Genomic DNA, 27,333 nt, shown 5'->3' on the forward strand with positions numbered 1-27,333 from the left:
CACTTTCAGCCCCAGTTTGCTTTAACAAATCTTAGCCCACACAACAACACAGGCAGTCATCAGCACAATGATCTTCAGGTAAGAGTAGAAGAAGGAAAGAGACAAAAGTCCCACGAAAGAACAAACAGAAAGCCTAGGCAGAAAGACAGTGCTGCAGCACTACAACTCACAGCATGTTCTTACCCAAAGGGGCTTTCCCTTTCCCCCATTCCACAGTACGATTCAATCAAACCCCAGGCTCCTGCCCTAAAATGAGGTACAGTTAATCCATGCCACAGAAACCAGCTGCCAATACAAGGCTTGGGCTGTCACCTCATGGCCACCAACAGTCCCTCCAACACAGCATTTCCACTGCCAAGCCTAACTAACTTCTCAGCTGCAGTGCGCTTTCAGAAGGCATTACTAGTCTCACTGCTGCTGGGAGAGTGGCAAAGGAACCCAAGTCTGCCTGACAGCTCCACATCGCTCACAGCAAAGCTGCACGAGCAAACAAAACGCTCTCAGCTGCAGAAACGGAGAAACATACTTCACTCCTGCCTTGCACAACTAGAAGCAGAAGGACCTCCACGCCGTTTGGCCTCGCCAAGGAATTCACACAGCTCTAAGCACCACCATTCACACACACACTCAGATCACTCTACAACTAACAACTGCCACTGACTAATGCTCAAAGCCAGAGACCCTCAGGGGCCTCCTGAGACCCAGCCCACAAACTCTAAAGAAGAACCTTCACCCAAAACAACAACTGGATACCCAGGCAACAGCAGACACAGCTTCTCGTTACCCCCAAGAGGCAAAGAACTCAAGCCGAACACAAAGACAAAACTGCTTAACCCACTCTGAAGATCAGGGCACACAGAACACCAACAAAGAACACACCTCCATGCTGACAGCCCTCACAGCTGGCAGCCAGCCCCTACGTGAGGGTAGGGAGGGCTGGAACCAGGCTCCACCCTTTGCCAGACAAGTGAATTGCTTCCAGCTGTCCTCCACAGCAGAACAAGGCCTAATGAAGATCAAAGGCCAGTCGGCTGGGGGCAGCCTGCCAGGCCTGCTCTTCTTGGTGCTCTGCCTGGGCAGTTGGAGTGCTCCACGAGGCAGCTGTGGCAGCCTGGATGGTCTGCCTTGGGGCTGCGTGGAGCGGCTGCACTCAGGCCTTGAGGGAGATCCGGAATCTCTGGTGAAGCTGGCTGACTGGCTGGGGAAGCCTTCCGAGGCCTGAAGCCTCCTGGCCGGCCAGTTGGGCCAGGCCGAAAGCCGGCTGGCCGTTCAGGGGAGCACTGCCAGGCGAGAGGTGGCCGGCCGGCTGGCCCATGGAGCTCTGCATTTGCAGACCTCTCCAAGCCGGCCAAAGGGGCCCTGCCAGGCCAAAAGCCCGTAAGTTGTGATCCAGATAAGACAGAAGAGACTGTGCTGGATTTCCCTGGGCATCCAAGCACCGTGAGACGCTCTGATGCCCTCTCGCAATTCTTTCTCCCTCCACCAGCACAAGAGCTGGCGTCAAAAGGCGCAATGACACTGTCACAGGCGTTCTGGAGGTTTTTAAAGGGTAGGCCCCTGATAAGGCTTTATTGATGGTTTTGCCCCTCTACATTTCACTCTAGATCTCCTTGTTGGCCTGGAGAAGGGAAGGCAGCGGGGTGACCTCCTTGCAGCCTTCCAGTACATAAAGGGAGCCTACAAACAGGAGGGGAGTCAACTCTTTGATGGTGTAGCTAATGGCAGGCCAAGGGGAAGTGGTTTTGAGTTGAAGATTGGATGCCAGATTGGATTGTTCTTTCCAGAGAGAGTGGTGGGATACTGGAACAGGCTGCCCAGAGATGTCAGTTGTGGAAGCCCCGTCCTTGGAGGTGTTCAAGGCCAGGTTGGATGGGGCCCTGGGCAGCCTGCTTTAGTAGTAGATATGATGCAGATGGGATTGACGCATCTGTTTTGCAGCCTCCATTGTTGCTCTGTCTGTCCTGGGCCCCCCATGCCCGCATCAGCGTGGGTAGGGTGTGGCCTTCCTGCAGAGTGAGGGTTTGGTCTTTGGAGGCTGGCACTCGGGAGACCCCGTTTCTTCTTTTATGGGTGGCAGCAGTCCAGGTCGGGTGATGGAAGACTCCTCAGGCAGCCTGGACTCCCCACGAAGTGGTGATGCTGCCATCTGCCCCAGTGCATCCTGCACTGGCCAGATCTTCCTTGCCCTCTGCCTGAGAAGTTTAAGTGAGTCGCATGCCACTCGGAACCTGGATGGTTGGTCTTGAGGCTCCGTGGACTCAGCCCTTGAGGAAGATCTTCTTGAATCTTTTATGAAAGATGTTATTGGCCTCAAGGTGATGTGATGGGCTAAGCCCTTGGCTGTCTGCAGTTTTCGCGTCGCACCCTCACGATGGGCTTTTCCTGCTCCCTGTTCTTCATCAGGGGAGCTCACGTGTTTGGTTCCCGGTGCTCGACGCAGGTCTTGTTGGCTTGCTGTTACTGCCTCCCCCTGCAGCTGGCAGGTCAGCGGCTGCTTTTGGGCTTCAGACGCCCTCCGGATGGGTGGCAGCGGACTGAAAGCACAGAGCGGGAGGGGTCCGCGTGAGTGGCTGATGGCTTTGGGGCCGCATGCTGCAAGCCTGAGAGCCCTCCCCACAGACTGCTCGCCGGCTGCCCCGTGGCTCTCCTGAGATGCGGAGAGGGGCCAGCCCTGTGAGCCGCGGGGCTCCTGGCGTCCCCATCCCAGCACGGTGGGTGCTGCGTTCAGCACTGCTGGGCAGCCACCAAGAGTGACTGACCCTTTGGGGCTAGGGAATGGGCTCTCATTAGGTCACCCCCATGCACATCCCAGCCCAGAGCCTCCAGCCTCACCTGGCCTTGGAGCTCTCCTTCAGCAGTAAGCTCCGTATCCTTCTCAAGTGTCCTCCATCAACGCTGTCTATGCTCAACCGTTTGATATAGGTTGGAGTGTCAGCAAATCTCACTGGAATGGAGAAGGCAGAGGAGATTCACCGTAAACCCTTTGGCTCACTCACAAGGGGCTCTCAGGCTTGTTCCCAGAACATCCGAGAGGGACGCTCTGCTCCCCCACTGCTGACATCTGCACCGCCCTCGGACCCTCCCTGACACCATCCCTGGCCCCACTCCTCCTCTCTGCAATTCAGCTCTGTTTTGGGACTGCATTAGTGACGTTGGCTTTGGGAAAGAGGAGCTGGGTGGTGATGATGAGGTGGCAGGGTGGCTTTTGGGGACCATATCCTTCTGCTAGGGAAGGGCAGGGCCTAAGATCCGCACATCCTCCTGCCATAGCCAGGGATGAGGGCACGTCACACCCAGCACCTTAGTTTGTGAGAGGCCAACAATTCCTCATGGGAAGAGGCCGTGCTGAGTTGGCGTGAAGATTTGACACGAGTCAGAGCCCTTGGCTGATGGTCAGCAAGGGATTTCCCATCTCAAGCTGGTTGCCCGTGCCACGGACAGGAGCTGACAGCTGCTTTACCTCTCTTGCCCTTTGGTTTCTCCTGACCATGGATGCTTCCTGAGGACCTGCGGTTTATTGCGGGCGGTGGTTTGGGTACAAACTCCATTTGAAACCTGTACGAGAGGAGAAGACAGCGACCAGTGTGACGCAGCGCTCCAGCAATCCTTGTTGCTCTCTCAGATTGTCTGTTCCCAGGCACATTGTCATGCTGCATGAAGCACACTACTTTCTAGAGTCTTTAGCAGGGCCAGTCAGGATAGGTAAAGGGGAAATAGTTTCAAACGGCAGGAGGGAAGATTTAGATTGGATATAAGGAAGAAGTTTTTGACAGATGGATGGCAGGCACCAGAGCGTCTTGCCCAGAGAGGTGCTGGGTGCCTGGAAGGGCATTCAAGGTCGGGCTGGACCAGGCTCAGTGCAACCTCATCTGGCTGTAGGTGTCCCTGTTCCCTGCAGGGGAGTGGGACTAGGTGTCCTTTCAGGGTTCCTTCCAGCTCAAATCATTCTATGATTCTGTGACATATGCTCATGGGCAGGACACTCATGGACATAAGGAACAAGCGTTATGGAATGAGAGCCGAGCAGCTGCATCAAGCAGCAGCTACAGCCACCAACATACTCACATGGGAAAGACGACAGCGCAGCCAGAGAGCACCATGGAGGCCACCGGTGCCACCTGGGACACCACCGTGTCCAGAAGCCAGGGGGCCTGCAGGGAAGAAATGGGGAGGATGTGGAACGTCCTCATCAAGGCTGAGGCACTGGGGACACGAGGAGCCCAAGGCAGGGAGAACTGACAGCACACAGCACCTGCACGGCCCGAGCAGCTGGCCAGGTCCTGGTGGGCCGTGTGCGGGCACAGCAAGGGTCACGGCAGTGCCTGGGCCACGGAGAAACCACACAGCTCACCTTGAAAACAGCTCTTCTGAATGTATCTTTCCCTGATAGCTTCTCGAGGAAGTCAAAGAAGAATTTCATTTGGAATGTCAGTCCGTCAATGAGGAGCACACCAATGTCCTTTAGGACAACAGCAACGTTCTCCCCTTTCTTCAGGCAGCTGGAGAGCAGAGACACGGTGCTCTGGATGCAAGTCCTGAGTGTCTCCCAGCTCAGAGAGGCAGCTGCGGCTGCCTTGCTGTATTTCAGGGGCTCCATCTTCCTATGGACTGAAAAATGTGAGAGGGACAGAGTTGATGATACGGGTGGTTTTCCACAGGTGCTTGCCTAGATGGACATCAGCCAGAACGGCCCCATGTTTGGACAGGCTCCTCAGAGGGGGAGGTTTGCTTTTGAGAATGGAAGTGATGGCCGTTTGCCCTGTTCATGAAGCCAACAAAAGTTGATTCCCCCCTCCTACCTGGCAGGGACTCCCTGCAGGCCTTGAGGTGGTGCGTGGCTATGAGGTTTGTAGCCAGGTGAAACACGGGCCACCGCAGAGTCAGGGTCTCATCCTCAGTCCGGACGTCTTTGGAGACAGTGTCAAAGGAGCCGAAGGTGGGAATCCAGACCCCCTGCAAGTGGAAGAGAAAAGAAGGGCGAAGGGTTATGGGACGGCTGGAGGAAGAGCCAGAGGGGTCCAAGGTAGGGACAGAGCTCAGGTGCCCTCTGCCGCTGTTCAGAGGCACAAGCCAGGGCATGGGGAATGGCTTTGGGAAGGGGCTGCACAGTCCTCTCCTTCCCCTCGCCGTCCCAAATGCAGCACAGCAGGCAGGGCAGAAGCAGCCTCGTGGGATCCAGAGGCTTCCAGAGACCGGCATCAGCCCTGAGATAGACAGTGCCCAGCACAAGTGATCGTGCAGGATTTGCAGGAAGCCCGTGGGATGCCCAGGAGAGAAATGTGGGGGCAGTTTCCTGCTTTCTGTGGAGGGGAAGACTCAGAGGAAGTCCAGGCTGAGCTGGACAGGGAGAGGAGGAACCCGACAGCCAACACACCTTCTGCACCAGGAGCTGCTCCCGTATGTAGGCGGCCACCGCATCCCAGACAGCAACTCGCTCTGGAGGGCAAAGGAAAAGCAGGTCACACTCTGCATCTGCCGCTTCCCGGCACCGCTACCGCTGCCAGGCGGGAGCGAGGTGGCAGATGGAAAGTGTCATCTCGTGCCAAGGTTGGCTGCAGCACCGCTCCTGTGCTGGCTGTGGACCCGTGTACCTTCGGTGTCGGTGCATGTCGGTCTGGAGGCACGCCTCGCTGCGGGGCCGACCTCGCTCATCCCATTCCGCCTCTTGCCAGCGGCTTGCTCCTTGTTGGCGCCAGCCATGCCGGAGCTCATCCTTCAGATGCGTCTGCTCTCTGCCAGATGCTCCTTCAGGATGCAGGACCCACCAGCGTGCTCTGCCTTTACACCCCTCCCGGGTGCCCGTGTCACAAACGTCGCCACGGCGACGCGATGACAGCGTGGCCGGTGCTGGCCGCTGCCCATTGTGACGCTGGCACCAGCAGCCTGCTGCCCGCCCCGGGTGGGAGCGCTGACCCCTCTCTGTTTTCTCTCTCTCCTTTTCTTTGCTCTCAGTGTAGTATTACTTGTTTTCCTTTAGTGGCCGTTGCCTGAAGTGATGTTCAAGAAGGAGATAGGGAAACAAGTACTGTTCCAAAGTACTCTACCCGTTACGCTGATGACCTGTGGTCAGAAAGTTGCTTAGTTTTGCCCGGAAGTCGTTGATTCCTTGTTAGAACGCTCCATAAATTACCCGGCATTGATCCTCTGTGTCACAGTCATGACTCCATGGCTCCCGCGACCCTGCCGGGCAGGGAGTGCTTTGTTTGGGGGATCCCAGAGATTTGCTTTCCTCACAGCCTTCCAAGCGGGATGAGACATTTCACATGGACATTGTGGGCAGGATCACCTGAAGGAAGGAAGAGGAACGAAGAGGGGATATCGGCTGAGTTAAGAAAGCGGGACGTTGGATTGGATGACATCAGATTTGTGAACAGAAAGTAGAACCCGGGATCGTAGGGGTTGGAAGGGACCAGCGGGGGTTCACCACGTTCACCACCCCTGCCAAAACAGGTTCCCAGCAGTAGGTTGCCAGCTATCACTTGTCTTTGTACAATTTCTGAGCGGATGTCACTCTGTGGTGTCTGTGGGAATGGAATGTTGTTTCTGCATTAGATACTAAAAAGGGCAACTGGTTTGAAGAAGAACTTTCCTCCTTCCGAGCTTATCTCTATGCAAGGGAGGTCAAGCAGATATCCAGAAACAATAACCAAGTGTGGAGTGAGGGTCAGACATTAATTAATTAATTAGAAGTTTACACTTAGCCAGCAGAGATCTATGTTTGTCCAGTGTTTGTATGTTTAGTGAAGCGTTGAGAAGATTGGGAACCTAAAGTATTCAGCCAATGAGGAACTGGGGGAGAAAGAGAGAAGCATCGGGCAATAGGGAATAAAAGATGTAACGCTGTTTTCTGAGTGCTGTCCTGCTTGCAGGAGGCCCCTCCATTGCAATTGCAAATAAAATCTGCTTTATCAGAGATACCGTCCTGATAAAGTATTTGGATATTTCCAACATACCTGTGGTGGAAGAGGAAGCGATCAGGGAATGCTCAAGCAAACAGGATGCAGGGAATCCTGACTGGAAAGGAACCACACGGGTGATGGAATCATTGAATAGCTTGGATTGGTAGGGACCTTCAAGCCCATCAAGTTCCAACCCCCGTGTCATTGTCAGAGTTGCCACCCAGGAAATCAGGCTGTCCAGGGCTCCATGGGACCTTGCCTTGAGCATGGGGCATCCACAACTTCTCTGGGCAATCTGTTCCATTGCCTCACAACCTGATGTTAAGGACATTAGGAATTCCCTCCTAACATCTAATCTTATTTTCTCTTTTAGTGTGTAACCATTTTCCTTGGGCCTATCACTGTCAAAGATGGGTTTTTTTCTGTTGTTTTGTTTGTTTGTGTGTTTGTTTTGAGGCTGTAGGTGTGAAAGATGTTATGTAATGTCAATAAAACTGGAACAAAGAACTGAAGAGAAAGATCCAAATCACAGAAAATGTGCCAACACACCTCTCAGTTTCTAAACTGCTTTGGGGCCTGGTTTCTCTCCTTATTGGAAACACCAGTCTTTGAGGAGATTTATTGCGTCACTGTTTTCCAGAACTGTGTTTGGAGGACACAAAAGCATTCAGGTGCTGGGACACAGGCAGCTGCTAGCCCTGCTTGGTCTCACCTCTGTATTTCATCTCCCTCTCCCTGCAGGTGTTTCCAGCTCTCCTGAATAAATGACCATGGCTAAGGTCGTGTTTTCTGCAGGCAGTGTGGGCATGTGCCCTTCCCACTGCTCTCCAGATTTCCCCCTCCCTTTGCTCTTTGTTCTTTCAGATACCTCCCAGCTATCTGGTTACTCTAGGAGCTCCCATAAGTTGGAAACTTGGGCCATCTCAAAAGTCTAATGAATTCTTTACTCAACTTCTTATTTGTGTTTGTATGTACTTTCTCTGTCAAAAGTTCTTCTGGCACCGAAATTCCCCCTGGAAGGCAGACAGCTTGAACATGGCATCCAGCTGAGGAGAGTGTTTCACTCTCAATTGCATCCTGTTTATCCCCGCTTGTTGGCAACAAGGAGGAATCCCTCTGTGCCCATGTGCAGCTGGTCTCTGAGGAAAGCAAGTGGGAGTTGATGCAAAGGAAAAGCAACACTGAGCTGCAAATTTCAGAGAAGACTGATGTGAGGAAAAGGGATGAAAATCCCACGGGGCCAATGTGAGCAGTAATGGGCTTGGGAGGCTGAGGAGAAAGTCTGTCCACACAGTGAAAGAGCAAACCTCATTAGGAGATGCCTTGGATGAAGATGGACTGCAGAGTGCTGCCTTAATGTGCTATTAATGCCGGGGGAAATATAAATTAATAAATAGACTCATTAAATGTACTTTGGGCTCTTCCACTTTACATGCACTCCTGATAGCTCTCCAGCTATCTGTACAGGTTCTGAAGACTTGAGGAAGATGTCAGGAAGGCACAAAGCACTTGAGGGCTCTCGGGGTTGTACTGGTCTCCTTGGGGTGTTTGGTGCTGAGTCCATCATCCTCCAGTGCTGAGAGAAGATTGCACAAAGTGCTCAGGAAGATAAAGTTGGAAGGAAGTTTCTGGGAGTATGAATGGGCCCCGCTGAGAGCCATTGCCAACACAGCCCCCAGGGACTTGTTAGAGCAGATAATTGGAAGCCATGATTACAAGGAGACATAGGCGCTGTGCTGGTGGCTGTGATGCTGAGAACAGCATCCTTTGTCTTATGGCGCAGCAAGGCCAGGCCCTGATGCCCAGACCTTTGGAAGGGAGATCCTGTCCCTTATGCAGGATCGAGACTATTCCTGGAGCAGTGGGAGCCTTTGCATGGGGCACAAGGAGGCCATGAGACCCCAGTGCCACGAGGACAGCGTGTCCCTCACAGTTCTCTGTACCACAGACACCATCCACGGCCTGCTGGACAAAGACCTTGGCTCCGTCAGGGCCTTCCAGCGTTGCCAGCCCCTCAGCCATCTCCACCACGTGCTGTCCTACACTGTCCCATGCAGTCTGCACCCGTTTCCCTGCAGGACGTCGGCACCAAGCCTGCTTCCCACCACAGCATCTCCCTGCCTGGACTGCTGCCCCTGACCTCAGTGGCTGTTCTTTGGAACACACAGCTGTGGGCTGATCACAGAGTGACTCCAGGTGACCTCAGGCATCACAGCCCTGCCCTCAGATCCCACATCCATATTCCCACAGCCCAGTCCCAAATCTCACATTCCAAGCCCACAGTCAACATCCCAACCCCGCATCCTACAGCCCACATCCCAATCCCAGTTCCAAACCTCATTCCCAGGCCCTCATCCCAAGGCCATCACTCACCTGTCAATCTCAATCCCTCATCCCAATCGCAATCCCACATCCCCGATCCCAATTCCGATCCCAATCCCATCCCCTATGGCAATAGAGAGCACCCCGAGGCCCCGCCCCCACAGCCGCTCCGCCCCGCCCCCGGCCTCTCACTGGTCGGCGACACTTCCGGTCCGTTCGCGCCTCTCATTGGTCGGCGGCAGTTCCGGCCCGCCTCCGGTCTCGGATTGGTCGGCGGCAGCGCCGCCGGCTCCGATTGGCTGAGGCGCCGAGCGCGGGAGCGGCCGTTGCCTCCGGCTCGGCGCCCGCCGTCTTTCCTCTCCGACGCCGCCGGTCCCGCAGGCGCAGGCGCTGCGCGCCGGAGCTGTGCGGGCAGCACCGAGACGGAGCCGCGGCACGACGGGAGCGGTGCTGAGGAAAGCGGCACAAGCTTTCCTCAGGTGTGCGGGAGAACGGCTCGGGCCGGGGCCGGGGAGAGGAACCGTGCGCGGGATGCGGGGCTTTGGGACGGCTGAAGGACTCGGGGCCCAACCGCCGCAGCGCTGCTGCCCGCATCCGGGCCGTGCCCCCCCGAGGCCTCCGGCGCTGCTCCCGGTGCCCCCCGGGGCTGAGGTGAGCTGTGGGTCCGGGGGGCGGTGGGGGAGATCCGGGGGGATGTGGGAGTTTAGGGGCTGCGGGAGCTACAGGGGGGCTGTGGGGTAATATGGGGTTTGGGGAGGTATGGGGTAATGTGGGGGAATATCAGGGGATGTGGGGGAGTGTCGGGGGATGTGAGGGTGTAGGTACTGTGTGGGGAATATTGGGGAATAGGGGGTTGGGGGGCTATCAGGAGGGATGTGGGGCTATGAGGCGCTTTAGGGGGGCTGTAGAGGGATATGGGGCTGCGTGGGTGATAGGAGGGTATGGGGCTCTAGGGCTTCGGGGGCCTTAGGGGTGGATATAGGGGTTTGTGGGGCTATAGGGTGCTTTATTGTGGCTACAGGGAGATTTGGGGCAGTAGCAAGCTGGGGGGACTCTAGAAGTGGTATGGGGGATATGGGAGAAAATGGGGCTATGAGGGGGATAGAGGGGGATATGTGGCTATAAGGCACTGGGGGGGCTTTAGGGGGTGTTTTAGGGCTATAGAGGGATATAGGGTGCTATGGGAGCTGGGGGGGCGTGGGACTGTTGGTGGCTATTTGGGGAGCTATACAGTTGTAAGGGAAGATCATAAGGGGATATGCATGGGCTATCAAAGTGTTACGGGGGATATGGGAGTAATAGGGGGCTTTATTGTGGCTATAGGGTGTTATGGGGCTATAGGAAAATGTGGGGGGACTATAGACGGGTTATAAGGGGATATGGGAGGGGTATAAAAGACTGGGGGGCTCTTGGGGGAATCTATAAGGGGTAGTGGGATGGCTATAGGAGAGTTCTTATGGGATATGGGACTACAAGGCGGTGTATGGGGGATATGGTTCTCGAAGGGGCTGTGTGGGGCCATAGGGTGATAGGAGGCTCTAGGGTGGGCTCTAAGGGCTGTGGGGCTAGAAGGCTCCCCCCTTCCTTTCATAGAATCACCAAGGTTGGAAAAGACCTAAAAGATCATCCAGTCCAACCGTTCACCCACTACCAATAGCTCCTACTAGACCATGTCCCTCAACGCAACATCCAGTCTTTCCTTGAACACCCCCAGGGTCGGTGACACCTCCATGGGCTGTCCATTCCAGTGCCTGATCACCCCTTCTGAAAAGTAATACTTCCTAATGTCCAGCTTGAATCTCCCGTGCCATAGCTTGAAACCGTTCCCTCTGGTCCTATCACTAATGACACGAGAGAAGAGGCCGACCCCCAGCTCACTACAACCTCCCTTCAGGAAGTTATAGACCTTTAGAGGGTTAATGGGACTATAGGGGTTTGTGGTGGGCAGTGGGAGGGTCTATAGGATGATAGGGGGCTGGGGAGGGTCTATAGAGAGGGTTGTTATGCTATAGGAAGTTTTGGGGGGATGTAGAGGGGTCTGTTTTGTGGTCTTAAATCTGACACGTGTTTTCTCCTTGGGCTTCAGGTACAGATATAGTTTCATAATGGCTTTGGAGAAGGTTTCACTATCCAGTCTCCTGATCAGGAAGAAAGAAGAAGGTTTTTGGAGGACTTAATCACGAGTGGAGCTGCTGCTGAACCTCCACTTCCAAGAAGCAGGCAGGTGAGGACGTTGTGCATCTCAGCCTTTGCTCACTGCAAGGTACCAGCGACTCAGTCTGTGCTGTGTGGTGATTTTCCATCAGCACTTCTGCTTGTGCCTGAGCACCAGGCATCTGTATTTCCTCCCTCAGACCTCCCTTACCAGCTCCACAGCCCCCCTGGGATCTTGTTCCCCCTCCAGCTGGATCTGAAGAGCCCTTCCATTGTTGAGAAGGCTGCGAGTTTAGTTCAGCATCTCCTGATGTGTCACAGAGATTCAGGGCGTTCAAGAAGACGCTTCTTTAAAGTGCTTAAGATGGTGAATTCTGCCAGACAGAGCGCTTGTCTAATCAACCCTCTTAACCGCAAGGTTTCTTCTGCAGGTCCCGATGATGGCACAGGCATTAAACAGCACAGAGCTCGTCGCTGGGGAGAGGCTGCGCATTGTGTATGAAGGGAGAGATGGAGGAGGGGTTTGAACAGCGTTGTGCAGGAATGGAAAGCTGGTAAGAGAAGCGGTGTGTGTTCTGAGAGCAAGGGCTGTACAGCTCATCTCTGTGTTCTAACAGGAAACGCACGGCAGAGCTCTCTGCTCTCTGTTCTTTCTTGCAAGGTTACTGCCCTTCAAAGTGCGCTGTGGATGGGCAGCACAATGACAACCCAAGGATGGCAGCAGGAGATGCAGCACAGCCCTCTCCAGCAGCAACGTGCATTGATTCATCTTGCTAATTCTCAAAGGAGAAGGTGTGTGTAGCTTCCAAAGTTGGTGGCAAGATAGCATGTTTTGAAGGCTTTGGGGCTCTTCCTCTTCCACATCCTAAGGCAGTGAAGGAGTTCCCTTGCTGTGTAGGAATGGTTCCTGTGCAAGGGCACGGTCGTCAGCCTGTAACAGATACTGAAGGTGATGGTTTTGTGTCTGCAATTATGGAGTTGGCCTTGTAGTGGCAGTTGCACCCACTAACATGCAGCTCTTTCTGACACAGGCAGCAGAATGGGCAGCGGTACTGCAGCTTCTCTGGCAGTCTTGCAGCTACGTCAGGAAGTAGAAGATGTGGATTTGAAAGAAGAACTCAGTTCCTGGGACGTTCCCCTGTTCTTCCCCTAGCTGTCCCCTTGCCCCAGCCCAGACTCCCCTTGCATTCCTGTAGGTGTTCCTTCCATCCCCCGTGGCTGCCCCTTGCTTTCCCCAAGATAACCCATTACCTTTCCATTACAGCCCACCCATAATTCCCTCAGAGCCCCGACACCTCCCTCCTCCCTCAATACTTTCCCTGCAAGATCCCAGTAGCCCAGCACAGACCCCTTTTCCCCTTAATGACCTCCTCAGACCTGGAACTTCACCATAGCTGTCCCAAAACCTCACATACCTCCATAGCCCCCAGCAGCACCCCATAGTCCCCACTAGACTCCAGCTGATCCCCATTATTTCCTCCCTCAGATCTCCCTTGTCGCCTCCAGGGCTCCTTAGCAACATCAGAGACCTCCACAGTCCTTGACAGGACCCCTGCCACTATTCCAGGAACCCAGTAGCCAACCTGGGCCCCTCCTCACCCCCTTCTCCCTCCAGAACCCATACAACCAAATAATACTGGGGCAGGGGCAGCTGCTGCTGGAGAGGAATGTGGAGCTGCAGCACTTCCTGCACAACACAGATGTGGGTGAAAGTGATGTGGGAGCACTGGGGATATGGGCCACAGGCTGCAGGAGCAGAGTGCTGCGCAGGAGAAGGCAACGTGTGAGGTAAAGGTGGGACTTGTGGGTGTGGGGACATGGGGTGGCATGGGGATGTAGGGGGTCTGGGGGCATGTGGGGAAGGGTTTGGGGTGAGAATGGGGGATGTGGGGTGGTGCTGGAATGCATTTTTTGATTTCTTCCTGAGAGGGGATTGAGGTTCCCTGTGGCCCAAAGGTGGGGCCCTGATCCATAACCCCACATGACCCCAAAACCACATAGAGCTCGGCATGACCCCAAGGCTCCACATGACCCATATCCCTGTGAGCACCATAACCCCGGATGAGGCTGTGGACAGTGGTGGGTCTGTTCTGGGGTCGTTCAGGGGACGCTACAGGGTGGCTCTGGGGTCGCTGTACATCAGCTGCCTATAACATCTGCTGACCCCCGGCTTGCCCCCATCTTGCTGGGCAAGCTGGGAGTCCAGGGGGCAGCGGGGGGCTATGGGAGAGGTTCCATGATCAGAGCAGATTGACCACCAGCTCTGTGTGCGGGAACATCAACCCCACTGAGCTGTGGCTGTGTCCCATAGCTGCCCCATTTCAATAGCAGCCCCAGAGCCATCCTAGAGCAGCCCAGAACAGCCCCATCACTGCCCACAGCCCGTGGCCAGCAGCAGTTCCACCACCAGTGGTTTGTTGGGTAAAGGGAGCTCCTAGGTGTGGCTGTGCCCCATAGCTGCCCCAAAGTGCCCCTTTGGGGTCCTCCCATCCGTGTCCTTTGGCTGTCCCACAGCTTTGTAGGGCTTCCCCCATCCCAGCAGATCCCCCCAAGTGACCGTGGGCTGTGTGAGAAACACTCTCATCACTGCTCTTCCATCAGGCACAGCTCTCCCTGCAGCAGCAAAGCTTATCTGTTATTGCTATGGCTTCTCTGCACTCTGCCTCCTTGTGGTGAGGGAGAAAAGGCGCAGCTGCTCACTGAGCTCCTTCTGCTCCTGTAGCTCTCCTCCCTTGGCAGTCCCTGCTCTCCTGTTCCCTCTTGGCTGGGGACTGCAGGCTCACAGTCTAGGCCACGCATCTGCTCTGCTGTTTCTCCAGGTGAGGTCTGTGGCCAACCTGGTCCTTTTGGTGTGATTGTGTGCTTTCCTATGCAGACAGGCAGGCAGGATTTCTGACAGCTGTTGCCATTGCTGTGTCTCATGCTCTGTCCTGCACCTGTGCCTTCCCTTGTGTGCAGTCTCCACCTTACTTTGGTCCGAACATCCTGACCCTGCTGTGCTCTGCTCAGCATCTGTCTGCTGAACAACAGCACAGCTCTCACTCTGATCCTACCTATCTTGCTATCCGTGCAGATGTTAGAATGTTTCCTGACCGCAACAGCTCAGATGATTGCCAGCAGCACCCAGCTGACACACACAGCCATGCTGACCACAGCAGGGTGCAGCTTCTTGTTGCAGAGTCTTGCAGCAATTGCTCCAAGACCTGATGTTGGAACCATTTCTTTACCACTGTCCCAACTGCTCCAACGTCCCCAGTCTGGGACGCCTTTTTGAAAGGAGGTCTGCTGTTCCTTCTGCAGCTGATTTGGATTTCTTCTCCCACTGTCTCCATTAAGGAGTTGATTTCCTGCAGTCCATCCCAGCTCCATCCCTGGTTCAAGTCTCCTTCATTGCCACGCAGCACCCAAGCTCCAGCCCCTTCCTCAGTCTCGGTGGGATCGCTTTGTCACCAAACCTTGTGACAGGTGTTTCCCTGCAGAAGCATTCATGTCCTTCTTCTGGCTCTTTTGGACAGTTCCCATCTCTCCAAACTGAGAGAAACGGCTGCAGCCCACCCCATGTCGCCTTTGGGGCAGCTCTGGGGCAGTCCCACCCTGAGGAGAAGATGCCTTTTCCCCACACACAGATGGTTCTATGGCCACATGGGGTTAGCACAGGGGGTCGTGGGTCACAGGGGGGTCCTGCAGGTCACAGAGTTATGGGGTGACGTAGGGTCAGATGGCACTGCACAGAGTTATGTGGTCAGATGGGGTTCTGGGTCACAGCAATGGGGTCAGAAGGGATTGTAGGGTCAGGTTGGGTGATAGGGAGTTATGGGTCTCAGAGTGTTATATGGTGGGGGTGAGGTGGGGGCAGGGATCCCAGAGTTCTGGGGCCACATGGCAGTGGGTCGCAGCGTGATGGGGGCAGGCAGGGTCAGGGAGTGCCGGGGTCATGTGGGGGTATGGTTCACACAGGGCTGTGGGTCGCGTGCAGCCATGGGGTCGCGCACATACAGGGTTATGTGGTCATCTTGGGGTATGGCTCATGTGGGGTCATGGATCGTGGCCCCACCTTTGGGCTACAGGGACCCCCAGTCCCATCTCAGGAAGAAATAAAGGCATTCCAACACCGCCCCACCTTTTTACCTCAGACCACTCCTCACATCCCCCCCTTCCCTCTATGTCCCCATACCTCCCCATATGTCTGTGTCCCACCTGCAGTGTATATCTTGCCTTCTCCTGAAGAGCATTCTGCTCCAGCAGGCTCTGTTTCCACATCCATCCCATGTCCCCCACATGTATATTCATACAACCCCCCACAGATCTCCATAGCTCATTAAGGACCTCCTCAGACCTGGTACTCCTCCCTCACATCCAGCCCAGGACCTCACAGCGACCCACAGTTCCCATCAACAACCCTTATCCCTGCTCTGGGCTTCCTCCTTATCCCCTCCCTGTTTCCTCCTTTGGACCTCCCTTACCCATTCCAGGACCCCCTTGGATCTCACAGATCCCCACAGTTTCTGACTGGACCCCCATCACTGTCCCAGGACCCCTGTAGCCCACGTGGGGCTGCTGAACCTGGCGTCCTCACTGTATTGTGCCACAGTGCTGCACCCTGAGCCCTTCTGCAGTGCTGCAGATCCCAGGGCAGCGGGCACTGCTCTGTATGTCTCTGCCCGGCCCAGGAACGCCATCCCTGCGCTGCCTGTGGAAGTCTTTTCTTTGCTCCTGGCACATCTTCCATCTGCAGAGCACATGAGGAGTGTCCCTCAGACTGCGCTCCAGGTTAACCTGCAGCGTCCAAATCAGGAATCCCGCAGCAGCCCTCATCTCAGGATGGGGCTACAGCTGTGCCCCAGTGCCTTCATTAAAGAGAGGAGAATGAAGGAGCGTAACGGGGCATCTTTCCTCCTGACATTTCCCACCGTCTGCGTGTTGGCTGTGTCCTGGGAGTGGCATTTGGTCATAGAGCTGTGAGTGCAGGTACGTGTGCAAACAGGGGTGTGCAGAGATCATAGAATCATAGAATGTCCTGGGTTTTTAGTTTTCCATGAGTGTGTGTGCACATGGCTGTGTGCAAGTCTGCAGCTGCGCTCTTGTACTCCTGCATGTGGGTGTGCAAAGTGGTGGGTCTGCACACGTGTGTTTGTATATGAACACTGATGTGTGCATCAAGGTCTTTGCACATGGCTGTGTGTGTTTTCACACATTTGCATGCACATGGGTGGAGTGTGCATGCAGGTGTGCAAGGATGTGCTTGCATGTGCGTGTAAATGCACAGGTTTGTGTGTGGGGAAGTCTTTGCACGTGGGTGTGTGGTTCTGCACACCTATGTGCACGCAGATGTGTGTGCAGGGGAGCAGCTGAGGTTCCTGGGACCAGGAGATTCCTGGGAGAGGCGGAACTCACACGAGAGTGCTGGAGAGCACAGGGCCGGGAAGCAGAGCTCTGCAGCTCTGCGCTCTGCACAACAGCCTGCGGGATGGCCTGGAGCGCTGATAGAAGCAGGATAGAGTCACAGAATCACACAGAATGGCCCAGGTTGGAATGGACTTTGAGCATCATCTCTACCACCTTCCCACCACAGGCAGGGCCACCAACCTCCACATTTCATACCAGACCAGGCTGCCCAGGGCCCCATCCAACCTGGCCTTGAACACCTCCAGGGATGGATGGGGCATCCACAGCCTCTCTGGGCAGCTGTTCCAGCACTGCAAGTAAAGAATGTCTCCTGACATCCAACCTAAATCTTCCCTGCCTCAACTTCAAACCATTTCCCCTTGTCCTGCTGTTCTTTACCCTTTCAGAGAGTTGACTTCCCTCCTCTTTAGAGGCTCCCTTTAGGTCCTGAAAGGCTGCCATTCGCTCACCCCACAGCCTTCTTTTCTCCAAGCTGAACAAGCCCAGCTCCCTTGGCCTGTCTTCTTAGGAGAGGTGCTGCAGCATTCTGATCATCTTTGTGGCACTCCTCTGCACCTTCTCAACATCTCTCTGCCTTCCTTGTATTGAGGGCCCTAGACCTGGATGCACTACTCCAGATGGGGAATGTGCGCCGCCTCAGCTTCTACAGGTGGGTGTTTGGGGGGATAGGGGGGCACCAAGATGGGGACTGGGGCTAAGGGAGCCAGGGGCCGCGTGCTGCTCTGCTTTGCCCCCGTGGGGCTTCTGTGTCACTCAGGGCCTCAGCTCGGTGGCAGGAGGTGCTCTGTGTCCCCCCCAGTGGTTTACCCACAACCCCCCAGTCCCTCTTTCTGACCTCCAGGGTCATACCCTCCTCTGTGCTCCCCTTCCCACCTGAATACTGGAGCACCCTCCCAACTCCAGTTCCCCCATTCTGATCCCTGCAGTCCTCCTCCACCCCCCACCTCACTGCCCCCTTCTCAGTTCCCTCCCCATTCCCCATTCTGACCCCCAGGGTGCCTTTCCTCGTCCCCTTCCCCTGTCCCACCCCTTCTATTCCCCCATTCTGATGCTCCCCTCCGCCCCCTCCGCCAGTGTACCCCCTGAATCCCCCATCCAGAATCACACCATCACACCATCACCAGGGTTGAAATCACCAATAGCTCTCACTAATCCGTGTCCCTCAACACAACGTCTCAGTGTTCCTTGACCACCTCCAGGGCTGGTGACTCCACCACTCCCAGTGCAGCCCATTCCAGCACCCAACCACTCTGTTGGAGCAGTAATATTTCCTAACGTCCAGCCTGAATCTCCCCTGGTGCAACTTGAGGCCATTCCCTCTCGTCCTATCGCTGTTACATGAGAGAAGAGACCAGCCCCCAGCTCACCACGGCCTCCCTTCAGGAGTTACAGAGGGCAGTGAGGTCTCCCTGAGATCCTTCTTGCAATGAGGGGCCCAGAACTGAACACAGCGCTCGAGCTGCAGCCTCACCAGAGCTGAGTGCAGCGGGACAATCACTTCCCTGCTCTGCTGCCATCACCATTTCTGATACAGGCCAGGATGCCACTGGTCTTCTTGGCCACTTGGGCACATTGCTGGCTCAGCTGCGTGCCAACCAATAACCCCAGGTCTGTTTCCTCTACATTGACTTCCAGCTGCTCTGCCCCACGCCCATAGCGGTGCCTGGGGTTGTGGTGGCCAAAGTGCCTCTCCAGTTGACCAGGAAGGCTGACAGATGATGGAAAGCAGCTTGGCTTTTCACCTCCCCCAGCTCCCCAGCACGCTTGGATGAATCTCATCTGGCCCCACGGACTTGTGGCAGTCCAGGTGGAACAGGATGTGAACTTTGGTTGGAAATGCAATGCCAAGGGCTGCACAAGCATGGGACAGCTCTGAGTGTAAGGAAGGGCATCTGCTGGGTGAGTGCTTTGCTGGGTGAGCATCGCCCTGTTGAAGAGCAGCCGTTGTCTTTGCAGACAGCCACATCCACGGGGATTGGAAGCTTTTTCTGCCTTCCGGCTCTTGGCTGTTGCTCTGAGAGTGGAGGTTCTTGCCCGGAGAGAACCACCAGCAGAAAGGATCCCACGCGTGGCCTCTGAGCCCCTTCAGACAAAGCAGCTGGATGAGCATGGCCTGTGACCTTGGCTTGGAGTTAAGCCAGCAGGCTTTGCCCAAAGCAGAATGACCTGTGGGCACAGTGTCCAGCAGGGGGAAGTGACCAACAGCTGGAGACAGCAGCAGCTTGAGCAGCGCTCTTGAGGGAAAGCCTCACTGTGAACACAGGCCCAGCAGAAGAGTAGCTTGTCCCTGTGCTCACATAGTAAGGTCTTCCTTTCTGACCTGTTACCTCTCAGCTGGTGCCTACAGCTGTGTGATGTGCTCTGCAGGAAGTGCTGACGTTTTGCATTTCACCTTGTCTTTCATCTTGCTTAAAAGCTTAGAGGCCACCTTAATTTCCACAGCCGTGAGCTTCGTGCCACAAGAGCTCTCCAGCTTCTTCCTGTGATGTGAGGCTGTATTGTGTCTACTTTAAGTCATGCTCTTTTCCCTTTTCATTTTAAGGTAGGAAAATTCATTTCTGGGCCGGGAGGAGAAGAAATGCAACAATCTTCCCTGCACTGTTCAGCTTGCCTGAGTTGCCAAGTGTTCCTCATTTTTCTTGTACCCTTCAATTCCAACTCCAGGTCAGAGGTAAGCACCTACAGTTAAGTAAGCGATTTCACTATTTATTTCTGACTGTGGCAATTCAGATCACAAGTCACACTTCATTTACAGTGCCTGCCTTAATTCTGACAAAGCTTGCAGTTGCAGCTGACTTCCCAAGGCTGCAGTACATGGTGGTGGCACAGCCTTGGGCTTCTGCATTTGTGCTAAGGCCACATTTCCTTTCCTGTCTTGCAGGTCAGCTGGCGCTAGAAGTGGACGGTATCCCAGTGTGAATGAAGGTCAGTAGGAGCAGCTGCTGATGGGAGGAAGGAAGTGCAGGCTAATGGACCTGAAGCATCTCCCGGTACGGTAGCAGAGGAGGCGGTAGTGATGCTGGGGGGCAGTTGCAGAAGAACGGGAGGAACTCCTCAGCAGGAAGCCACAACCCCTGCAGCAAGCTGCAGGAGACTCAGCACGTGTGGATGCCCAGGAAGAAATGCAGGCCCGGTGTTTGAGCAGCGCTGGCCACGGAGTGCTGCAGCCCAAGAACAAAGCTATTCTGCCTTTGCCGAGATGGCTTTTCAGGGTGGACTAGTCTGTTCTCACAAAAACCAGAGGGCTGACTCATCCAAATGCTTGCTGGTTGCTTGGAAGCCCAAATCCTTCAGTCTCCAAGCTGGGGGCAGCCTGGGGGCAACATCTCCTGCGTGTGATCATGCGGTGCCTGAGCGAGGGGATGAGCCAGGCTGCTTACACAAGAGGCATCTTAATTTCTCTGTTTTGTTACTTCAGATCACGCCATTGGGTGGCCCTCGTGTCGTTTTCTTAAAATTTGGTACCAGCCCTGGTGACTCTGGGCCAGAGCCCAAAAGGCAGGAACCAGTCCAGGAGCTTAAAGTCACGGCCCCAGTTAGAGAGGCTGGCGCCAGCCCTGGGACATAAAGATGCTGCCAGAGAAGCCAGCAGTGGCCCTGGGGCCTACGAACAGAGCCAGAGAGACTGGCCCTGGCCACGGGACCTGAAGCCACAGCCTGAGTGGCCAGCACCGACCCTGGGGATTAAAGCCCAGCCCCAGCCAGAGAGGCTGGCACGAGTCCTGGGCCTAAACCTGAAGCCACAACACAAGAAGCCAGCACCAGCTTCGGGCCTGAAGCCACAGCCTGAGAGGCTGGTGCCGGCCCTGAAGTCTGCAGCTCCAGCCAGAGAGCCCAGCACCAGCCCTGGGGCCCAAAGCCAGTGGCAGAGGCCGGCACCGGCCCTGGGGCACACAGATGTGCTTCCCACTGGTTTCTACTCATTCCTATAGGACTCCACTGACCACTCTGAGCCCATACTGGTCCTCACTGGGTTTTACTTTGCCACACTGGACTTCTCTGGTCCATACTGCTGTGCACTCCTCCCAGTTCCCACTACTTCCTCTGGGACTCCTCTGACAACTGCGAGGCCATACTGCATTTTCACTGGGCTGCACAAGAGTCATCTTCACTTCTCTGTTGCTTTCCTTCAATTAACCCCCATTCAATCACCCCCATTCACCCCACTGGGTGACCCTGGCGTTGGTTTCCTAAAACGTGGGTCTAGGAGGTGACCACTCCCTTTGCCTGTGATGAAAGCACAGAAGCGATGCAGGCACTCGCTGAGGTCACAGTCGGTGCCAGGGTGGGAGCGTTTGTGCCACAGCTGGTGAGCAGAGCTGGTGCTCTGGTGAGCGTGCTGCACGCAGAGACTGAGCTCTGTGCTTTTCTTGAGAGAGATCACCCTGTGAGAGCCCACTGGAAGCAGCGCTGCGGCGTGTGTGTGAGCTGGGCACAGCTCGGGCTGAGCAGTGACCAGGTGAGCTGGGTTTGGTGCTGGCTGGTTGCCGGGAGGTGTCTCAGCAGAAAAGCTGGGCTGGGGAGGAGTTCCCAGCTCCAGCAGTGCCCTTCTGGCTGTATCCAGAGGAAATGGGTTCTTGTTGAGATTCCATCCCATGATTCGGTGAGGATGATGAAATGTCATTCCTGCCCTGGAAAACTGCTGCCGAGCCCCCCCTTCATGTCAGACCTTTCCAAGGAAGCAGAGCGCAGACTTCACAGAGTGCAACTTGTGGCTCACTGCTCCATGGATTGCTTGGTGTGCCATACCCAGCAGGTGTTTCACCGCACCGCGCTGCAGTCACGGCAGAGAGCCAGCTGCTCAGCTGTGGACATGGACGCTCAGCACAGCTGTGGGGGAAAAGGGGACCGGGGGGCACTTGCTGACAGAAGCCATGGCAGTCAGACACAAGCTGGAGCTAGTGATGGGCAGCTGTTGCAGCCAGCTGATGTCCAAGCATTGCCCTCCTCCAGAGACTACATTGCATGGCAGAAGAAAGCTGGGACAATGCTTCTTCCTTGTGACTTTTCACTTGTTGATACTTTCTGTAGGGTTCCTGTCCAGAAGGAGAACTCAGGAGTCAAGGCAGCTGAAGATTGCAGTTGCAGTGCTGTAGGCGATGTCAAGTAAGCATCCGTTTGGAGTGCAGGAAGGGGCAGTGAGAAGTGTTTGTGTCAGTTTGTGTTTGGGCTATCAAAGTAGCACCTTTCTGCTTTCCGGGGGGACATGGGCTTACTGGACAATACTTCTCTGCCTGCTGGTGTCTGTGAAATCAACATACAATCTGTTGTTGTAGGGACAAAAGCAGTGCATCTGTGGAATGGTGCAGGGATTTACGGTTACCTTTCCTGTCCTGATTGATAGTGGGAAGCCAGTGTTTAGCCTAGATCCCTTACTGTGAACATGGTACGGGTGAGCTGGCATTGACTCTTTGGGATTTTGTTGCTTTTCCCTGCAGTGGCGACCAGCTCGGATGTGCTGGAGGACATCACGGACATCCAGGGTTTGCTGTCTTGGATCAACGGTGAGTTTGGGGGCTGCAGAGCTGCAGGTGCGTGTTTGCACAGAGTGGGTGCGGGAAGGCTATCATCACCATTCTGGGGGATGTTCTTGCATTTTCAGACGTGGCAAGAGCTGTAGAGGTCCCCCATGAGAACCCCGGCAGCCCTGCCCCAGGATGCTTCGTCGCTGAGCTCCCTGACAACCCCAGGGACAGCAGAGAGCTCAGCACACAGCCTGCCTCCGGGATGCCCGCCGACCCCTTCTGGGGGCTCCCACCATCCCCCGGGTTCCTGCCTGAGCTGCAGTGTGGGTTGTCGCAGCTGCGCCCCATCACGCCACCTGCGAGTGCCCGGCTCAGTCCACGGCCGACCACGCTGGCTGTCACCACGCCTCCCTCAGCCCAAAGCGCACAGCCCACCGAGGAGGTGCAGCAGATGGAGCCCCAGGAGGTTCAGGCTCACTCGCCCCCGTCACCGGGCTCTGTCCCCAGCCGGGCGGCCGAAAAGAAGAAGAGGGGCAGCACCAAGCGGGCCAAGCGCCCTGCGCCTGCCGGCACCCCCCAGAAAGGGGAGAGCTCCCAGCAGGAGCAGCCCACCACCAGCGCTCCAGCCAAGAAAAGGAAGCTGCCGCCGCGCAGGGAAAGAGCAGAGAGAAAAGGCCGCAAGCGCCCGTGCCAAGCGGAGCTGTCTGGGGCCAGCGCAGGAGGCAGCAGCAGCGGGCAAGCAGGCACTGCCAGCGAGCTGCGCGTGCACTTGTGTAAATCCATCCAGGTCGTGCACCCGCTGGGGCAGAGGGTGACTGCGGTGGGCCCGGTGCGCCAGCCACCCTCTGCGCAGCCCCAACCCTCGGCCAGCACCGGCCCTGCTGCCCTCCGGCCCCAAGACAGCGGCACAGACAAGGCAGCGCCGGCATCTCCAGGCAGCGCGGGGCAAGAGGGGGGCACTGCCGAGAAGACGGCGCCGAGCTGCCTGCGCCCGTCCCCGCAGAGGAGCTCACCGCTGCGGAGGGACCCACCATCACCACCACCACCACCAGCAGTGCTGCACCAGCAGCAGCCTCGGCCGCAGCGCCCCGGGGACTTTGTGCCCTGCGTGGGGCCACGGGCGGGCGGCGGTGCGGTACCCATAGTGATGGAGGTGTCGCTGCCCATCACAGCCGAGCAGCGGCCCGAGCGGGAGCGCATGAAGAAGCTGGCCCAGGAGGAGCGGCAGCGGGCGGCCCAGCAGATGAAGATCGGCCCCGTGCAGTTCCTGGTGCAGCGGGAGATAGACATGGCCATAGCCGACCAGTATGGCTACCCGTAACCCTGCGCTCCTCGCCGGCCCCACAGCACCAGGCAGCAGCGGCAGCGTTCCAGAGGCACCGCCAGCGGCCCCATCCCTCCTTTCCAGAACCAAGCTGTCCTCCGGAGTCATCGCGGCAGTGGGATGGGACGTCATCTGGCAATGAACTCTTGTGGGATGGGAATTTTAGGATTATCGTCCTTCCTGTTACTCCTTGTTTTCTATGATACGTTATTAAAAGCTTTGTGTTCCCTTTGCTGTGTCCCTGTGCCTGCAGTCATTTGGGCCCTGTCACAGCCCCCAGCTCCTCATACCTGCCTCTGGGGCAGGATGGGGCACCACAGATGGCCGTGTCCCTCTGCTGCCACCACCAGCCCCAGCCTTCCTCTCTCCCTGCAGTCCTTTGTGCAGCGGGATGCAGAGGGTGTTTCACACAGCTTCCTGTGCTGCCCAGTACCATGAATTGCTGTGGGGATGGGCAGCAGGCACGGGTAGATGGAGGGGAATTGCCCTGGCCAGAAGAGACTCCGACAGGGGCAGTTCCCATGCAGGGGTGAAGCAGGAGCAGCAGGGCCTGACGTGCAGAAAGGCATAAAGACAGCTCCCAAGCCATGGCTCTTCTGCCCCCACGTTGTTTGGGTCCTGCCGGTTTTGTCTTCAGACAGGGACCCAACCAACTCTGTACACACACAGCAGGATTTGCCATCTGGCTGCCGCTCATGAGTGCTGCCCCCCAGGGCTCAGTACTGGGGCTGCTCCTATTGAACACCTTCATCAATGATTTGATGAGGGGACTGAGGACACCCTCAGTGCCAAATCTCACATTCCAGGCCCACAGTCAACATCCCAACCCCACATCCTACAGCCCACATCCCAATCCCAGTTCCAAACCTCATTCCCAGGCCCTCATCCCAAGCCCATCACCCACCTGTCAATCTCAATCCCTCATCCCAATCGCAATCCCACATCCCCGATCCCAATTCCGATCCCAATCCCATCCCCTATGGCAATAGAGAGCACCCCGAGGCCCCGCCCCCACAGCCGCTCCACCCAAGTTTAGTTGCAGTCAAGAAAAAACAGTCACAATTAGGGATTGAGAAAGAGCGCACGGCCTGATTTGTCCAGCGACATTCCATGAGCTGCTGCACTACTACTGGTCTGGAGTAGAAACTGTGCAGCTTTGGACCACCAAGCTGCCATCCTGGCACTGCTCTTGTTGGAGGCAGTGCTCCAAGTTCTCCTGCTGTTGCTGACACCTGATGTTGCCCAGGGAGGACTCGGCCACTGCGCTCGGCTCCACCCCCTGTGCCACACACACGTGTACAGCCCACCACCCTTCCACCTGCTGTGCAAAAACACCATCCCATCTTGCACACTGCGGCCATATTGCCTTCCTCCTCCTCCCCCCACCAGTTCCCATTCCTGCTTCCCTTCCTGTGCCCCCCCCGCTTCGTTGCTGTGGCCCCAATAGCCTGCCACCCCCCTTAGCCCTCCGGTTTGCATGAGGCTTTGCATCGCTTCCTCTGTGCACAACCCCCCATTGCTGTGCCCCTTCTTGCACCCCTCTTTTGCAGCACCGTTTAGCCATCCCCCCCTACTAAAAGCACAGCTAACTCAGAAATCCAGATTGTTTTTAATTAGCGTTTTTAATTAAAACACAGCTTGCAGCCAGTGCTGTGAATCTTTATCACCGGACTGTGAGCTACTCCTGGCAGGGAATTCTCTCTCTGTACCATTGGTTTTGTAGCAGTCACTGTTACCTTTGCCTCAGTATCCCTCTGGGTTCTCTGTACGTGTCCCTTTCTGGAATCTTACCTCTCATTGGGAAACCCCTCACAACCTTTCCTCTTTGCTTTTCTGTACGGAACATCTGGATTTTTTCCTCCTTTATATGAACTTCTTTATAACCTTTGGGCTGTAATACCCCTGGCAATGAAACACAAATTGCATTTTAAAGTGACGCTGCTGTGTTTTGTACCAATTTCCAAATTTTTACTTTATTATTATTATTATTATTATTTTAATCAGGACACATTATACCTGTTGCGGAGCACTGTGGCTCCGCAGCTGCACAGCACAGCATCTTAGGGACAGCTTTTATTGAGCTGGCAGGCATAACTGCCGGACGCCGGACAGGCGGTACATCCCTTGCACCACGCCTTGCTGCTCAGTGAATGCAGCGCCGCCCTGCAGGACCTGCGGGACTAAAGAACAAGCGGAGCCGGCCAGGCAGCGGCGGCCACGTCAGCCCGGCTCCGCGAAGCTGCATGGCGCGACTGCAGCCGTCCTGGGGTCGCTGCGGCGCCGTTCCGGCATCGGCGGACGAGTCTACCCGGCTCCGCGCGGCTGCCTGGCGCGGCTCAACCGGCCTGGGGTCGCTGCGGCGCCGTCCCGACAGCGGCGGCCACGTCTGCCCGGCTCCGCGAGGCTGCATGGCGCCCCGTAGCCGGCCTGGGGTCGCTGCGGCGCCGTTCCGGCAGCGGCGGCCACGTCTACCCGGCTCCGCCCGGCTGCCAGGCGCGGCGCATCCGCCCAGGGGTCGCTGCGGCGCCGTTCCGGCAGCGGCGGCCACGTCTACCCGGCTCCGGCGGCTGTTCGCGTCTTTTGTGTGTGGGGGGGGCGCTGCTGCTACGGTGCGGCCAGAGGCGTCGCTCTAATTCTCTGCCTCCAGTTATGTCGAGGTAAAGGTCGGCTGCTGTCGGAGCCTTTGCCGGTAGTCGGCGTCGTCGTCCGTGGAGCTTTCTTTTCGGATGCCTTTACTTTTCGTCGGTAGGAGAGAGTGCGGACTCTGCTCCGGAGATCGGTGGTGAGCGGGCGCTCGCGAGCTGGGTTGACCGGCCGGCCAGACGGGCTTCGGCGGCGGTCGGCGGTGGCGGCGGCTCTCTGGGGCGTCGGTTCGTGTGGTCGATCCGGTCGCTTCGGTTTGTCCGTCGCGCCCCGTCCCGCCGTTCGGTGGTGGGTTAAGGCGGTCTCCCGGGCGAGCGGCGAAAAAAAGCCGGGCAAGGCGAGAGAGAGCTGTGCGGGTGAAATAGCCGGCTCCCGCGCCGCCCAGGGCGAACCCGAGAAGGCGAGAGAGAACAATCGAACGAACGGGGGAAGCCGGCTGCCGCGCTCGCTGGCGCGAAGCGGAGAAAGCGAGAGAGAAAGCGAGCGCGGAGAAGGGCACAGTCCGGTCAGCCGGCACTCGAAGGCAGAAGGGCCGGGGGCGTCCCCGGTGGGTCCCGCCGCGACGGTGGAAGGCGGGACCCGATGGTCGTGGCGGCGGCGCCTCGTTCTCGTTCCGCACCGCATCCTCACCTGCACGCGGGAGCCCCGGCCGAACACGAGAGGCGCTCCTCGGGCGCGTCGGAGAGGCTTCCCGGCGGGCCGGTCCTATCCCGCTCCCCGCCTCGCTCGGGGTGGCGTGGGGCGGGCCGGTGTTCAGGCACGGGCGAGCACCTCTCGGCAGACGTTGCCCACGCACACCCGCCTGCACGTGCGCGCGCGGTCTTTCCGCCGCGTCCTGGAGAAGGGCTCGCATCTTCTCCTCCCTTCCTTCCTTCCTTCCCCCTACCCGTCTTCTTGTCGATCGATGAGGCCATTCGGGTCGCGTCGGAGAGGGCCCCCGGCGGGCCGGCGCTTCCACGCTCCCCGTCCCGGGGAAGCCGCGGCGGCGTCCGGTGTTCAGGCACGGGCGGCCTCCTCTCCGGTTCGCTTCCCGCCGTAGGCGAGGTGAGGCGCCCGCCCGGGCCGAGAGCGGGCTCGTCCGTCCGTTCGCTCGGTGCCGGAGCAAGGGCTCGCCCGACCG

General features: G+C 56.7%; 2 protein-coding genes and 1 pseudogene across 3 annotated transcripts; 2 read left to right on the forward strand and 1 right to left on the reverse strand.

Moving 5' to 3' along the window:
• Nucleotides 1-1,225: 1,225 nt before the first annotated feature.
• On the reverse strand, nt 1,226-5,700 carry LOC149912060 (uncharacterized). The gene is made up of 8 exons (XM_090132807.1): nt 5,592-5,700; nt 5,375-5,436; nt 4,800-4,953; nt 4,352-4,608; nt 4,066-4,151; nt 3,461-3,555; nt 2,833-2,944; nt 1,226-2,534 (listed from the first exon to the last, which is right to left on the reverse strand). The coding sequence occupies exons 1-8, from the start codon at nt 5,698-5,700 to the stop codon at nt 1,982-1,984; spliced, it is 1,428 nt and encodes a 475-aa protein (XP_089988933.1). The 3' UTR covers nt 1,226-1,981.
• A 5,658-nt stretch (nt 5,701-11,358) lies between these two features.
• LOC149912061 (uncharacterized) lies at nt 11,359-15,558 on the forward strand (annotated as a pseudogene). The gene is made up of 3 exons (XR_016462429.1): nt 11,359-11,445; nt 11,807-12,167; nt 12,274-15,558. The product of XR_016462429.1 is annotated as an uncharacterized LOC149912061 (transcript).
• Nucleotides 15,559-22,471: 6,913 nt separating this feature from the next.
• On the forward strand, nt 22,472-24,112 carry LOC149912062 (uncharacterized). Its single transcript, XM_090132813.1, has one exon. It carries the CDS (start codon nt 22,509-22,511, stop codon nt 23,565-23,567), a length of 1,059 nt encoding a protein of 352 aa, XP_089988939.1. The 5' UTR covers nt 22,472-22,508; the 3' UTR covers nt 23,568-24,112.
• Nucleotides 24,113-27,333: the final 3,221 nt, after the last annotated feature.

The sequence above is a fragment of the Phasianus colchicus genome, unplaced genomic scaffold (assembly GCF_987193195.1).
Source record: "Phasianus colchicus unplaced genomic scaffold, bPhaCol1.hap1.1 HAP1_SCAFFOLD_44, whole genome shotgun sequence".
Taxonomy (NCBI): Eukaryota; Metazoa; Chordata; class Aves; order Galliformes; family Phasianidae; genus Phasianus; species Phasianus colchicus.

What these genes read in the sequence shown, in the direction of transcription:
- LOC149912060 (XM_090132807.1), bottom strand. Translation starts at nt 5,700, where the DNA reads ATGGCTGGCGCCAACAAGGAGCAAGCCGCTGGCAAGAGGCGGAATGGG. An exon ending in TGCGCTGTCGTCTTTCCCAT is followed by an intron (nt 3,556 to 4,065) that starts GTGAGTATGTTG and finishes CCTCTCGTACAG; the next exon opens with GTTTCAAATGGAGTTTGTAC. An exon ending in AAGGAGAGCTCCAAGGCCAG is followed by an intron (nt 2,535 to 2,832) that starts GTGAGGCTGGAG and finishes CTGTGCTTTCAG; the next exon opens with TCCGCTGCCACCCATCCGGA.
- LOC149912062 (XM_090132813.1), top strand. Translation starts at nt 22,509, where the DNA reads ATGCCCGCCGACCCCTTCTGGGGGCTCCCACCATCCCCCGGGTTCCTG.